This window comes from Eriocheir sinensis, chromosome 69 (genome assembly GCF_024679095.1).
Source record: "Eriocheir sinensis breed Jianghai 21 chromosome 69, ASM2467909v1, whole genome shotgun sequence".
Lineage (NCBI taxonomy): Eukaryota > Metazoa > Arthropoda > Malacostraca > Decapoda > Varunidae > Eriocheir > Eriocheir sinensis.
The window spans coordinates 6,793,193-6,808,617 of record NC_066577.1 but is presented as its reverse complement, the minus strand read 5'-3'; the positions used below and the strand labels follow the sequence as shown (position 1 = coordinate 6,808,617).

The 15,425-nt window shown below is 47.4% G+C and overlaps 2 protein-coding genes and 1 long non-coding RNA gene across 24 annotated transcripts in view; 1 reads left to right on the top strand and 2 right to left on the bottom strand.

The window, feature by feature from the left end:
• The first annotated feature begins 2,690 nt into the window (after positions 1-2,690).
• LOC126988546 (gastrula zinc finger protein XlCGF49.1-like) lies at positions 2,691-11,188 on the top strand. 19 transcript variants are annotated; one of them, XM_050846857.1, is made up of 3 exons: positions 2,691-2,942; positions 5,012-5,138; positions 9,896-11,188. In XM_050846857.1, exon 3 carries the CDS (start codon positions 10,204-10,206, stop codon positions 10,864-10,866), a length of 663 nt encoding a protein of 220 aa, XP_050702814.1. In that variant the 5' UTR covers positions 2,691-2,942; positions 5,012-5,138; positions 9,896-10,203; the 3' UTR covers positions 10,867-11,188. The 19 variants fall into 19 exon arrangements, with proteins under 19 accessions (XP_050702814.1, XP_050702813.1, XP_050702817.1 ...); XM_050846856.1 differs by lacking the exon at positions 5,012-5,138 and having other exon boundaries at positions 2,706-2,942; XM_050846860.1 differs by lacking the exons at positions 2,691-2,942; positions 5,012-5,138 and adding an exon at positions 2,956-3,003.
• Positions 7,267-9,883, bottom strand: LOC126988548 (uncharacterized). Of its 4 annotated transcripts, XR_007742231.1 has the most exons (5): positions 9,218-9,883; positions 8,981-9,100; positions 8,624-8,860; positions 7,429-8,382; positions 7,267-7,308 (listed from the first exon to the last, which is right to left on the bottom strand). It is a non-coding gene; the product is annotated as an uncharacterized LOC126988548 (long non-coding RNA). The 4 variants fall into 4 exon arrangements; XR_007742234.1 differs by lacking the exons at positions 7,267-7,308; positions 8,624-8,860 and having other exon boundaries at positions 7,591-8,382; XR_007742232.1 differs by lacking the exons at positions 7,267-7,308; positions 8,981-9,100 and having other exon boundaries at positions 7,591-8,382.
• A 944-nt stretch (positions 11,189-12,132) lies between the features above and the next one.
• The window catches only part of LOC126988547 (partner of bursicon-like), an 11,625-nt gene continuing 8,332 nt past the window's right edge, over positions 12,133-15,425 (bottom strand). Inside the window, exon 4 of the mRNA XM_050846877.1 lies at positions 12,133-12,719. Coding sequence (XP_050702834.1) covers positions 12,552-12,719 — 168 coding nt within the window. The 3' untranslated portion in view covers positions 12,133-12,551. The remainder of the gene's footprint in view (positions 12,720-15,425) is intronic.

Here is a 15,425-nt window from a genome sequence, read left to right as displayed (position 1 = left end):
GCTCGCAATTCCTGGGTAGTGTGTCTGCACATTAGGAGCTCGCAATTCCTGGGTAGTGTATCATCACATTAGGAGCTCGCAATTCCTGGGTAGTGTGTCTGCACATTAGGAGCTCGCAATTCCTGGGTAGTGTGTCTGCACATTAGGAGCTCGCAATTCCCGGGTAGTGTATCAGCACATTAGGAGCTCGCAATTCCTGGGTAGTGTGTCTGCACATTAGGAGCTCGCAATTCCCGGGTAGTGTATCAGCACATTAGGAGCTCGCAATTCCCGGGTAGTGTGTCTGCACATTAGGAGCTCGCAATTCCCGGGTAGTGTATCAGCACATTAGGAGCTCGCAATTCCCGGGTAGTGTATCAGCACATTAGGAGCTCATTCCCGGTAGTGTGTCTGCACATTAGGAGCTTCGCAATTCCGGGTAGTGTATCAGCACATTAGGAGCTCGCAATTCCCGGGTAGTGTGTCAGCACATTAGGAGCTCGCAATTCCCGGGTAGTGTATCAGCACATTAGGAGCTCGCAATTCCCAGGTAGTGTATCAGCACATTAGGAGCTCGCAATTCCCGGGTAGTGTTTCAGCACATTAGGAGCCTAATTCCCGGTAGTGTATCAGCACATTAGGAGCTCGCAATTCCCGGGTAGTGTGTCTGCACATTAGGAGCCCGCAATTCCCGGGTAGTGTATCAGCACATTAGGAGCTCGCAATTCCCAGGTAGTGTATCAGCACATTAGGAGCCCGCAATACCCGGGTAGAGTATCTGCACAATAGGAGCCTGCAATTCCGGTAGTGTGTCAGCACATTAGGAGCTCGGAATTCCTGGGTAGTGTGTCAGCACATTAGGAGCCTCGCAATTCCGGGTAGTGTATCAGCACATTAGGAGCTCGCAATTCCTGGGTAGTGTGTCAGCACATTAGGAGCTCGCAATTCCTGGGTCGTGTATCAGCACAGTAGGAGCACGCACTTCCCGGGTAGGGGAGCAGCACATTAGGAGCCCGCAAGTCCGGGGTAGTGTATCAGCACATTAGGAGCCCGCAATTCCCGGGTAGTGTATCAGCACATTAGGAGCTCGCAATTCCTGGGTAGTGTATCAGCACATTAGGAGCTCGCAATTCCTGGGTAGTGTATCAGCACATTAGGAGCCCGCAATTCCCGGGTAGTGTATCAGCACATTAGGAGCCCGCAATTCCTGGGTAGTGTATCAGCACATTAGGAGCCCGCAATTCCCGGGTAGTGTATCAGCACATTAGGAGCTCGCAATTCCTGGGTAGTGTATCAGCACATTAGGAGCGCGCAATTCCGGGTAGTGTATCAGCACATTAGGAGCCCGCAATGACCGGGTAGTGTATCAGCACATTAGGAGCCCGCAATTCCTGGGTAGTGTATCAGCACATTAGGAGCCCGCAATTCCCGGGTAGTGTATCAGCACATTAGGAGCTCGCAATTCCTGGGTAGTGTATCAGCACATTAGGAGCTCGCAATTCCTGGGTAGTGTATCAGCACATTAGGAGCTCGCAATTCCTGGGTAGTGTATCAGCACATTAGGAGCTCGCAATTCCCGGGTAGTGTGTCTGCACATTAGGAGCTCGCAATGCCCGGGTAGTGTGTCTGCACATTAGGAGCCTGCAATGCCGGGTATTGTATCAGCACATTAGGAGCTCGCAATGCCCGGGTAGTGTATCAGCACATTAGGAGCTCGCAATTCCTGGGTAGTGTATCAGCACATTAGGAGCTCGCAATTCCCGGGTAGTGTATCAGCACATTAGGAGCTCACAATTCCTGGGTAGTGTGTCTGCACATTAGGAGCTCGCAATTCCCGGGTAGTGTATCAGCACATTAGGAGCTCGCAATTCCTGGGTAGTGTATCAGCACATTAGGAGCTCGCAATTCCTGGGTAGTGTATCAGCACATTAGGAGCTCGCAATTCCCGGGTAGTGTATCAGCACATTAGGAGCTCGCAATTCCCGGGTCGTGTATCAGCACATTAGGAGCTCGCAATTCCCAGGTAGTGTATCAGCACATTAGGAGCCCGCAATTCCCGGGTAGTGTATCAGCACATTAGGAGCTCGCAATTCCCGGGTAGTGTATCAGCACATTAGGAGCTCGCAATTCCCGGGTAGTGTATCAGCACATTAGGAGCTCGCAATTCCCGGGTAGTGTATCAGCACATTAGGAGCTCGCAATTCCCGGGTAGTGTATCAGCACATTAGGAGCCCGCAATTCCCGGGTAGTGTATCAGCACATTAGGAGCCCGCAATTCCCGGGTAGTGTATCAGCACATTAGGAGCTCGCAATTCCCGGGTAGTGTATCAGCACATTAGGAGCCCGCAATTCCCGGGTAGTGTATCAGCACATTAGGAGCTCGCAATTCCCGGGTAGTGTATCAGCACATTAGGAGCTCACCAATTCCTGGGTAGTGTTTCAGCACATTAGGAGCTCGCAATTCCTGGGTAGTGTATCAGCACATTAGGAGCTCGCAATTCCCGGGTAGTGTATCAGCACATTAGGAGCTCGCAATTCCCGGGTAGTGTATCAGCACATTAGGAGCTCGCAATTCCTGGGTAGTGTGTCAGCACATTAGGAGCCCGGCAATGTACCCAGGAGTTCCCGTTACAAAAGTCAGTGGCAGGCATTACAGGGACCCGCAAAACCGAGGTCATGGCAGGCAAAGTGTACATAGGCGTGCACATGAAGTGAACTACGGAAGAGTGAGGAAGAACCAAGGAGGACCTGAGAAGCGAGAAGAGGATGCCGTGACGTCGCCTGTGATGTCAAGATCAAGACCAAGATCAGCTGGGGCGTGGCATCCTCAATAACCAAGAGCCAAGGCCGTGGGAGGACCGAGAGGAGGAGGAGGACCTGAGCAGCGACACAAAGCCTTACAGGTCAACAGAAGAAGAAGAAGGCGGACCTGTGGCAGAACAAGGCGTTTCCTGCCATTACAAGTGAGTCCTCGGGTGTCAGGGGAGTGCCAGGGGTGTGCAGGAGTGCCAGGGGGTGCCAGAGGTATGCAGGAGTGCCAGAGGTGTGCAGGAGTGCCAGGGGTGTTCAGGAGTGCCAGAGGTATGCAGGAGTGCCAGGGGTGTGCAGGAGTGCCAGGGGGTGGCAGAAGTATGCAGGAGTGCCAGGGGGTGCCAGAGGTATGCAGGAGTGCCAGGGGTGTGCAGGGGTGTTCAGGAATGCCAGGGGGTGCCAGAGGTGTGCAGGAGTGCCAGGGGGTGCCAGAGGTGTGCAGGAGTGCCAGGGGTGTGCAGGAGTGCCAGGGGTGTGCAGGGGTGCCAGAAGTACGCAGGAGTTCCAGGGTGTGGCAGGGGTTTGCAGGAGTGCCAGGGGTGTTCAGGAGTGCCAGGGGGTGCCAGAGGTATGCAGGAGTGCCAGGGGTGTGCAGGAGTGCCAGGGGTGTGCAGGAGTGCCAGGGGTGTGCAGGAGTGCCAGGGGGTGGCAGAAGTATGCAGGAGTGCCAGGGGGTGCCAGAGGTATGCAGGAGTGCCATAGGGTGCCAGAGGTATGCAGGAGTGCCAGGGGTGTGCAGGAGTGCCAGGGGGTGCCCGAAGTATGCAGGAGTGCCAGGGGTGCCAGAAGTGCAGGAGTGCCAGGGGTGCCATGGGTATGCAGGTGCCAGGGTGCCAGAGTGCAGGGGGTGCCAGAAGTATGCAGGAGTGCCAGGGTGTGCAGGGGTGTGCCAGAAGTATGCAGGAGTGCCAGGGGGTGCCAGAGGTATGCAGGAGTGCCAGGGGTGTGCAGGAGTGCCAGGGATATGCAGGTGTGCCAGGGGGTGCCAGAGGTATGCAGGAGTGCCAGGGGTGTGCAGGAGTGCCAGGGGGTGCCAGGGATATGCAGGTGTGCCAGGGGGTGCCAGAGGTATGCAGGAGTGCCAGGGGGTGCCATAGGTATGCAGGAGTGCCAGGGGGTGCCAGAAGTATGCAGGAGTGCCAGGGGTGTGCAGGAGTGCCAGGGGGTGCCAGAAGTATGCAGGAGTGCCAGGGGGTGCCATAGGTATGCAGGGGTGTTCAGGAGTGCCAGAGGTATGCAGGAGTGCCAGGGGTGTGCAGGAGTGCCAGGGGTGTTCAGGAGTGCCAGGGGTGTGCAGGAGTGCCAGGGGTGTTCCGGAGTGCCAGGGGGTGCCAGAGGTATGCAGGAGTGCCAGGGGTGTGCAGGAGTGCCAGGGGGTGCCAGAGGTATGCAGGAGTGCCAGGGGTGTTCAGGAGTGCCAGGGGTGTGCAGGAGTGCCAGGGGTGTGCAGGAGTGCCAGGGGGTGCCAGAGGTATGCAGGAGTGCCAGGGGTGTGCAGGAGTGCCAGGGGGTGCAGTCTAAAATCTGATGAGGGAGTCAGCATGGGTAATTGTGGAGAATCACTCTGCGCCTCCAAAATACGATATTACGTCTCCATATTATGGTTAGGGGCCTAAATATATGTCCCTTAACCAAGACATGAAGGCGGCAGTCCTTAAAAGTAAAGAAAAAGCCGAATTAATCCCCTTCCCCCAACGATCTTGGGGGACCCGCGGGAAGGCGGGGTATTTGGGTGGGGGAGCATATTTAAACTACTCCAACCGAACTTTACGACCTGCTAACGGGGGAGCTTTGCCCCCCTCGACCCCCCTGCTAACCATGGGGGGACTGGACCCTCCCCCCCCCCTCTTACCTTTACTGGACGGAATGTTGCCACGTCCATCCGCCATTTCTCCTCCAAGTACTGGAGAGGCTTGACCCTCGGCACGGGCAAGCCAGGAAGCAGCTGACCGCGACGCCTCCCAAACCAACTACTTGGACTCCGGAATCTCTTACATTTAACACTCGATTTTCCTTTAACACTGGATCCCTTATAGCAAGAGATGGGTTACCTGCATCTATAGAATATGCGCAGTCGCCATCATAATGGCGGTGCCCCACACGGCGGCCATATTGGCGTCTTTATTTACAAAATATATATTTTGGCCGTAAGTAAGTAGAGCACAGAAACGCTTCATGCCAGGCAGACAGCACCATTACAATAGCTGCTTTTTCCCCACAGTTTCCCTGGTCTTCATGGCCCTCCACACCACCAGGCGCTTGTTGCAGGGGACAGGAATGCTGTCTGTTATTCCTGACGTGTGGACGCAGCGTGTTTGACGCGCCGGTAACACCAGACCAACACAACAGTACGTGAAGGCTTGGGAAGGCTATAGTCTGTTCGGAGCACGAAGTCGGTTCAAGGTGTGGCAGATTCCAGAATTCCCATGAGTGCAGCGCTGCCAGTTCGACCGCCAATTATCAGATTAGCACTCTCTCCCGGCCTACCCACCCACAACCCACCTGTTTATCTCTCTCCCTCTCTCTCCCTCTCGACCCGGGGGAGGGACCTAGGGGGACACACCGACCACCACCACCACCACCACCACTACCACCACCACAACGTGGCAACATGGGAAAAAATCGCTGCCACATGTCACAGAATTTATACAAATCCTTGTTATAATCCTAAACATCGACACTCATTGTACTATGTAGCTTCCTTTACTATATACTGAATATATAAAATATCGCTTTCAAATAGCACATGGATGGGAAATAAGAGAGAGACGCATGTACGAAGGCTGATTTGGCACCATGGGTAGAGGTAAACGACGATACCAGCTCCACCCTGAACCGACTTCATGCTCCGAACAGACTATAGCAATGCCGCGGGAGCAATATTGAGGCACGTTGTGATTCTCCATATTTACCGAATTTTATTACTCAAATGGCACGAAAACTTTGGATTTCTACTCAAGTTAATATTAAGTTGAAGGAAGTGTCGGTCGAGCTTGGTTTTAAAGGAACAATGGTGCCGCACTGCACCACTGGAGGAAGGCACCGGGGAGTTTGTTCCACTCTCGCACCACAACGTCGGTGAAGAAAAAGGCAAACATGTATCAGGAGTAGGGGTTTTATTTTCAAGACACAGATTACATTTTCATGGAAAAAATATGACTAATTTTTTTGTGGAGATAGTTTTTTTTCTGCACAAACCAGTAAAAAAAAAAAAAAAAAAAAATAGGGGTGGCACATCTATCAGGAATACTACAGTTCCCCGCAGCACACCGCCCCGCTCTGCCATGCACACCCGTTTTCTATGCGAGCAAGCGTGTGAGGTCTCTCTCTCTCTCTCTCTCTCTCTCTCTCTCTCTCTCTCTCTCTCTCTCTCTCTCTCTCTCTCTCAATAGTCACAAATTATTTTTAAACTAACCAACCTTGACTTGTAACGGAAAGGGCCTCACCCCCCCTCGCCCCCCCCACCCAACCCAACCTAACCAAACCTAACATAACCTAATGGCCTAATGGGCTTCGACCCTCCACCTCCTTTAACTGAACATATTTTCTAGACCATTAAGACATAAGATTATAGACCAGTACGGGGATGCGCCGCTTGGTATTAGTAAAGGGTACATTAATTTCATTTCAATTGTTCTAAGTTTTTTTTTCCTTGAAGACTTTGGTAAATGCAATAAGATCTGCTTGTATCTCCATAAGACCTCGTGATTCTGTACGGGAAAAAAATATAAACATTTATTACCCGTGAACGTTGATGAGGGCCAGCGTGTTCACTCAGTATGTACGGTATTGGGTAGTTTTGGTCATGGCATCGATAGTTAAAAATTGTCCGTTCAAATTTTTAATATGTCTCATGTTCCGGCGCAAAAAAATACCAAAATCACCAATTGATGTGTCCCAGAATACTACCACTTTTGGCATCAATAGTTAAAAATGTCCGTTCAAATTTTTAATATGTCTCACTGCTCCTGCGCAAAAAAATACCAAAATCACCAATTGATGTGTCCCAGAATACTTCCACTTTTGGCATCAATAGTTAAAAATGTCCGTTCAAATTTTTAATATGTCTCACTGCTCCTGCGCAAAAAATTACCAAAATCACCAATTGATGTGTCCCAGAATACTGCCACTTTTTTTTCCTTCAATAAATCACAGCAGCCGTGTTTTTCTGTTTATAAGAAACCTGACGGACAATTTTTCACCATCCTTTCGTCTTTCAGCTGATGTTTGAGTTTCTTTATTATCTTGACAAGTAATGGAGTCACAGGGCCATATTTTTAAACATTTCTGCGCCCAAGAACATGTAGTTTACTAGTCTTTCGTGGGAGTTTAGGGCATTTCCAGGGGTACTACTTTTATGACCCTGATGGTAGTCTGAGCCTTCTTCTGTACCGTGAACCTAAAAGAACACTCATTAGAACACGTAATTTACTAGTCTTTCGTGGGAGTTTAGGGCATTTCCAGGGGTACTACTTTTATGACCCTGGTGGTAGTCTGAACCTTCTTCTGTACGTGAACCTAAAAGAACACTCATTAGAACACGTAATTTACTAGTCTTTCGTGGGAGTTTAGGGCATTTCCAGGGGTACTACTTTTATGACCCTGGTGGTAGACTGAGCCTTCTTCTGTACCGTGAACCTAAAAGAACACTCATTAGAACACGTAATTTACAAGTCTTTCGTGGGAGTTTAGGGCATTTCCAGGGGTACTACTTTTATGACCCTGGTGGTAGTCTGAGCCTTCTTCTGTACCGTGAACCTAAAAGAACACTCATTAGAACACGTAGTTTACTAGTCTTTCGTGGGAGTTTAGGGCATTTCCAGGGGTACTACTTTTATGACCCTGGTGGTAGTCTGAGCCTTCTTCTGTACCGTGAACCTAAAAGAACACTCATTAGAACACGTAATTTACTAGTCTTTCGTGGGAGTTTAGGGCATTTCCAGGGGTACTCCTTTTATGACCCTGGTGGTAGTCTGAGCCTTCTTCTGTACCGTGAACCTAAAAGAACACTCATTAGAACACGTAATTTACAAGTCTTTCGTGGGAGTTTAGGGCATTTCCAGGGGTACTACTTTTATGACCCTGGTGGTAGTCTGAGCCTTCTTCTGTACCGTGAACCTAAAAGAACGCTCATTAGAACACGTAATTTACAAGTCTTTCGTGGGAGTTTAGGGCATTTCCAGGGGTACTACTTTTATGACCCTGGTGGTAGTCTGAGCCTTCTTCTGTACCGTGAACCTAAAAGAACGCTCATTAGAACACGTAATTTACAAGTCTTTCGTGGGAGTTTAGGGCATTTCCAGGGGTACTTTTATGACCCTGGTGGTAGTCTGAGCCTTCTTCTGTACCGTGAACCTAAAAGAACGCTCATTAGAACACGTAATTTACAAGTCTTTCGTGGGAGTTTAGGGCATTTCCAGGGGTACTTTTATGACCCTGGTGGTAGTCTGAGCCTTCTTCTGTACCGTGAACCTAAAAGAACACTCATTAGAACACGTAATTTACTAGTCTTTCGTGGGAGTTTAGGGCATTTCCAGGGGTACTACTTTTATGACCCTGGTGGTAGTCTGAGCCTTCTTCTGTACCGTGAACCTAAAAGAACACGCATTAGAACACGTAATTTACTTTATAGTCTTTCGTGGGAGTTTAGGGCATTTCCAGGGGTACTTCTATGACCCTGGTGGTAGTCTGAGCCTTCTTCTGTACCGTGAACCTAAAAGAACACTCATTAGAACACGTAATTTACAAGTCTTTCGTGGGAGTTTAGGGCATTTCCAGGGGTACTACTTTTATGACCCTGGTGGTAGTCTGAGCCTTCTTCTGTACCGTGAACCTAAAAGAACACTCATTAGAACACGTAATTTACTAGTCTTTCGTGGGAGTTTAGGGCATTTCCAGGGGTACTTTTATGACCCTGGTGGTAGTCTGAGCCTTCTTCTGTACCGTGAACCTAAAAGAACACTCATTAGAACACGTAATTTACAAGTCTTTCGTGGGAGTTTAGGGCATTTCCAGGGGTACTACTTTTATGACCCTGGTGGTAGTCTGAGCCTTCTTCTGTACCGTGAACCTAAAAGAACACGCATTAGAACACGTAATTTACTAGTCTTTCGTGGGAGTTTAGGGCATTTCCAGGGGTACTACTTTTATGACCCTGGTGGTAGACTGAGCCTTCTTCTGTACCGTGAACCTAAAAGAACACTCATTAGAACACGTAATTTACAAGTCTTTCGTGGGAGTTTAGGGCATTTCCAGGGGTACTACTTTTATGACCCTGGTGGTAGTCTGAGCCTTCTTCTGTACCGTGAACCTAAAGGAACACTCATTAGAACACGTAATTTACAAGTCTTTCGTGGGAGTTTAGGGCATTTCCAGGGGTACTATTATGACCCTGGTGGTAGTCTGAGCCTTCTTCTGTACCGTGAACCTAAAAGAACGCTCATTAGAACACGTAATTTACTAGTCTTTCGTGGGAGTTTAGGGCATTTCCAGGGGTACTACTTTTATGACCCTGGTGGTAGTCTGAGCCTTCTTCTGTACCGTGAACCTAAAAGAACACTCATTAGAACACGTAATTTACTAGTCTTTCGTGGGAGTTTAGGGCATTTCCAGGGGTACTACTTTTATGACCCTGGTGGTAGTCTGAGCCTTCTTCTGTACCGTGAACCTAAAAGAACGCTCATTAGAACACGTAATTTACTAGTCTTTCGTGGGAGTTTAGGGCATTTCCAGGGGTACTACTTTTATGACCCTGGTGGTAGTCTGAGCCTTCTTCTGTACCGTGAACCTAAAAGAACACTCATTAGAACTCGATTAACCTCATTTTTGGCGTTTGGAAATAGTTGGTGTAGGGGGCAAGAGAGTTGAACACCTTCTAGTTTAGCAATGACCTTTGCGTGTTGGGGAGACACACTCAAGGCAGCGGCACTGTGGTGGAGGGCCAGGCTTGGCCACATGAGGGGGCGCTTGAGTGTGGTCCTCACATTACTGCTTGTCTAAACAGTAACTGTTGTAAAACTTTGTGCTACAATTATGGAATTTGCAGCAACCCTCGGTATTTGTGTTGAAGCATGTTTCATTGAGGCTGTGTGGTCTATCCCGACAGCCTGGGCCGGTGCTGGCGCAGCGGTCAGGGTCTGCTGAGGCGGTGCTGTGCCCAGCGCTCGCTGCGTCCTCGCTGCCGCTGACTTCTGTTGTGGAGGAGGCTGTGGGGCCGGGCAGCAGCCTGAGTCGCCGGGACCAGCAGGAGCAGACTGCCCCTGGTGTGAGGATCAGGGGTGATCAGGAGAACCACCACCACCTTGCTGCTGGCATCTCCAGCCATAAAGGAAAGGGAACGTTTGAGTGTGAGAAGATTGGAGACTGAGAGCAAGTTCACCAGACACAGCCTTGCACTCACTGCTGAAGGAAACCATGAGTGCCCAGAGTGTGGCCAAAGACTCCCTGGGAAGGGTGGCCTCTACAATTACACCCACACACTCTGATGGAAAAATTCATGAATGCCATGAGTGTGGCAAAAAGTTCAAATGGAAGGGTAACCTCAAGAAACACACCCTTATACACACTGGTGAAAGACCTCATGAATGCCAAGAGTGTGGCAAAAAGTTCCACCAGAAGGGTCACCTCAAGGATCACACCGCTATCCACAGTGGTGAACGACTTTTTGAATGCAAAGAGTGCGGCAAAAAGTTCACTGTGAAGCAGACCCTCATCACACACACCCTTACACACACTGGTGAACGACCTTATGAATGCCAAGACTGTGGCAGAAAGTTCAGCCAGAAAAGAACCCTCAAAGATCACACCCGAACCCACACTGATGAACGACCCCATGAATGCCGTGAGTGCGGCAAAAAGTTCCACCTGAAGTGTAACCTAAAAGAGCACGCCCTTATACACACTGGTGAACGACCTCATGAGTGCCCAGAGTGTGGCCGAAGGTTCAGTCGTAAGTCTGGTTTGAACAAGCACATCTTCCGACACTCTGGCCTGAGGAAGTTCAAGTGTGATGTTTGTGGGAAGCATTTCAAGCTGAAGCAGGATATTGCCCAGCACATGAAGACCCACTTCCGCTGAGGTGTTGTGTGGTGGTGGAGGGCAGTGTTCGGCAGTCCCGCCCTGGCTCTGCTGACAGGCCTGACCACGCGGCCGGCACCCTCGATGTGTCCGCACGAGGAGGTAGAGGAAGAGAAGGACAACAAGAAGAGAAAAAACAGAAATGGGGAGAAAAAAAATGAGGAAGAGAAGAAGAAACAAGAAAGGAAAAGAAGAACAGAAGTAAGCGGAAGAAGGAAATCTGAACAAGCTATCAATGTGTCTGTTTGAGGGAGTCATACTTATGAGTTTAGAATAATGATCAACTAACAATGTAAATAAAAAGCTTGGAAAAACTGTAATACATGTAGAGTATCCTTCAACTTCCTTCATGGTGCAAGAGTAAACCAGCATCTTCACTCTTTCATCCCTGTGCTGTCCAACTCCCTGATGCAAGAGTAAACCAGCATCTTCACTCTTTCATCCCTGTGCTGTCCAACTCCCTGATGCAAGAGTTAACCAGCATCTTCACTCTTTCATCCCTGTGCTATCCAACTCCCTGATGCAAGAGTTAACCAGTATCTCCACTCTTTCATCCCTGTGCTGTCCAACTCCCTGATGCAAGAGTTAACCAGCATCTTCACTCTTTCATCCCTGTGCTGTCCAACTCCCTGATGCAAGAGTTAACCAGCATCTTCACTCTTTCATCCCTGTGCTGTCCAACTCCCTGTTGCAAGAGTTAACCAGTATCTCCACTCTTTCATCCCTGTGCTGTCCAACTCCCTGATGCAAGAGTTAACCAGTATCTCCACTCTTTCATCCCTGTGCTGTCCAACTCCCTGATACTTTAGTCACCCTCAAACTGCCTCCATTCTCTCAGTGGCCGCCCAGCCTTCGGAGGGGGAGGAGGGTACCCGCTGCTCTCTCGAAAGGTAAATATTAATGTTTTCTCCTTTTTCTTCGTTTTATGGTGAATTTAAGTTGTTTTTTAGGTTGTTTTAAGTAAGGTTGTAAGATTAAGTGGGTGGTTGATTGTATGGTTGACGTGTGGAGGGGAGGATTGGGGAGATAATGGATATAATTATGTGTGAAGTTCTCTCTCTCTCTCTCTCTCTCTCTCTCTCTCTCTCTCTCTCTCTCTCTCTCTCTCTCTCTTCTTTTCCCTTCCCTTCCCTTTCCTTCCCTTCCCTTCCCATCCTTTCCCATCCCTTCCCTTCCCTTGAATCCCTTCCCATCCCTTCCCTTCCCTTCCCTTCACCTCCTCCTCCTCCTCCTCCTCCATCTCAAAGGCTTATTAAAATACATGAGTTTCTTCAATAAAGTATTTTCTCAATCTTCAATCAAATTAGTTTACAGTTTAATAGCCTAGCCGTAGTAGAAGTAGTAGTAGTAGTAGTAGTAGTAGTAGTAGTAGTAGTAGTAGTAGTAGTAGTAGTAGTAGTTGTAGTGTTTAAATTACTATATATTATCAATTTCCTCTTCTCTCTACCTCCTCCTCTTCCTCCTCCTCCTCTTCTTCTTCCTCCTCCTCTTCTTCTTCTTCCTCTTCCAGATATAATTTTTGATCATCTCTTTATTTAATTCTAAGCTGTTATCAATACTACTACTACTACTACTACTACTACTACTACTACTACCATTTTTCTCTTGCAACCACTACCACCAGCCTCTCTCTCTCTCTCTCTCTCTACCACCACCATCACTACCCCACCGCCACCACTTCATCTTCAGCGGGTCGAGTCGCCACATTTGAAGCACTGGCAGTCAGCTGGTTCACGAAGCTTCACCTGCAGACTACCCTTCGCCCCCGCCAGCCGCGCACCGTCAGCGTCATAGCAATGTGTGAGGGTGATGTCCCTCGCCCTCAGATGGACCTCCCGGCAGCAGCGACAGTCCTGGAGGGGGAGGAGAGATAGGAGATGAGGACAGAGACGATGGAGAGAGAGGGTTCGGTACAGATTCGGATACTCTTAAACGTTTTGGGGACATGTAACTGTTTCCCAAGGCCTTAGATAGGAGAGATAGGGATGAGGATAGAGGGAATGGAAAGGAAGGGTTCGGGATAGATAGATAGATATAGATTGGGAAGGGAAGGGAAGGGAAAGGGAATAGAAGGGAAGGAAAGGGAAGAGAAGGGTAGGGACGGAAAGGGAAGGGAAGGGAAGGGAAGGAAAGGAAAGGGAAGAGAAGGGAAGGGAAGGAAAGGGAAGGGAAGGGAAGGGAAGGAATGAAAGGGAAAGGAAAGGAAAGAGAAGGGAAGGGAAAGAGATTGAAGGGAAGAGAAGGGAAGGGAAAGGGAGGAAGGAGAATGAGGAGAAGGGAAGGGAATGGAAGGGGATTGAAGGGAAGAGAAGGGAAGGAAAGGACAGGCAAGGCAACTCTTTATTGTAACCGAACATAGTAATTTGAGATAGCAACTTATAACAGTAACTTAATCTTTTCGTAATTTTGCGTCCCAACTTACAACTTTAACTTAATATCATAACCTACGTGTTTAAGATATAGCATTAGTCGTAGATAAAGATAATTATAAGATAGTGGACCGTAATTATAGAAGCTACACTAATTAGAAGAAGAAGAAAAAGAAGAAGAAGAAGAAGATAGGCAGAGATGAGGGTATAGGAAGGGATGCTGGGTGAGATGAGAATTGATGATGCTGGGAGATGAAGGAGGAGGAGGAAGAGGAGGAGGAGGAGGAGGAGGAGGAGGAAGAATGGATTTAATTAGTGAAGATAGGCAAGGTGAGAGAGGTGAGGGAGGAACAATTAATTCTTCTTCTTCTTCTTCTTCTTCTTCTTCTTCTTCTTCTTCTTCTTCTTCTTCTTCTTCTTCTTCTTCTTCTTCTTCTTTATTTTTTCCTACATTAATTCTTCTTCTTCTTCTTCTTCTTCTTCTTCTTCTTCTTCTTCTTCTTCTTCTTCTTCTTCTTCATCTTCTTCTTCTTCATCTTCTTCTTCTTCTTCTTCTTCTTTATTTTTTCCTACATTAATTTTCCTTCTTCTTCTTCTTCTTCTTCTTCTTCTTCTTCTTCTTCTTCTTCTTCTTCTTCTTCTTCTTTATTTTTTCCTACATTTTCTTCCTTCTTTTCCTATTCTTGTTGTTCTTGTTCATTTTCTTTTTCTATATTTTCCTTCTTTTTCTTCATTTTCTTTTTTTTTGTTCTTGTTCTTCTTTTTCTTCTTCTTCTTCTTCTTCTTCTTCTTCTTTTTTCTTCTTCTTCTTTTTTCTTCTTCTTTTTTCTTCTTCTTTTTCTTCTTCTTCTTCTTGTTTCATATTATTATTATTATTATTATTATTATTATTATTATTATTATTATTATTATTATTATTATTATTATCTTTCTTTTATTGTGACTTTTATATTTCTTTCTTTTTTATTTTGTGTTTAATGATACATGCTTACCCTTGAGAGAGAGAGAGAGAGAGAGAGAGAGAGAGAGAGATTGCATGCATATGGCTAAGGACAAAGAGAATTGGAAAGGAAAACAAAGAAAGATAAGAGAGAGAGAGAGAGAGAGAGAGAGAGAGAGAGAGAGAGAGAGAGAGAGAGAGAGATCACAGACCCCATGGTCCAGACTAGGTGGTCTGTCCTTAAACCTAAGTGAATCTACACTAATCAGAAGGCTCCAAAACGTTGCTTTTCTACTCTAGTTAATATTAAGTTGAAGGAAGTGACGGTCGAGCTTGTTTTTGAAGGAGTCAATCGTGTTACACTGGACCACTGACGGAGGGAGCTTATTCCATTCTCGCACTACAACGTTGGTGAAGAAAAATTTGGTGCAGTCTGAATTTACTTGTCTACATTTGAGTTTTGTGCCATTGTTCCTCGTTCGCAAAGTGTCATCGATCATACACAATGTTGATCTGTCTACATTCGTGAAACCATTAAGTATTTTAAAACATTCGATCAGTTTTCCTCGGAGGCGACGTTTCTCAAGAGAGAACATGTTAAGGGTGGAAAGCCTTTCTTCGTAGGATTTGTTGCGCAAGGAAGGGATCATTTTGGTTGCCCGACGCTGAACACCTTCTAGTTTAGCAATGTCCTTTGCATGGTGGGGAGACCAAAACTGCACCGCATATTCCAAGTGGGGTCTGACTAAACTATTGTAGAGCGGAAGTATTACATCTTTATTCTTGAATAAAAAGTTTCTTTAATGAAGCCCAACATTCTGTTCGCTTTATTTGCTGCATCGATGCATTGATGTGAGAATTTGAGGTTTGACGCGATTTTGACCCCCAGGTCCTTAACGTATTGAACGCTTGTGAGTTTAACGCCGCCCATTTCGTAATCGAACTTCTTATTTCTTGTTCCATCTTGAAGGACCTGGCACTTGTCTACGTTAAAGGGCAGAGAGAGAGAACTTATATATGGATAGAAATTGAGAAGCAGAAGAGAAATATTGAAGTACCTCCTGAGAGAGAGAGAGAACTTATATATGGACAGAAATTGAGAAACAAGAGAAATATTGAAGTACCACCTGAGAGAGAGACTTATATGGACAGAAATTGAGAGAGAAATATTGAAGTACCACCTGAGAGAGAAGGAAAGGTCATCGTCAATTTACGACAAGACACAAAAAGGTCACGTGACAAGGAGGGGC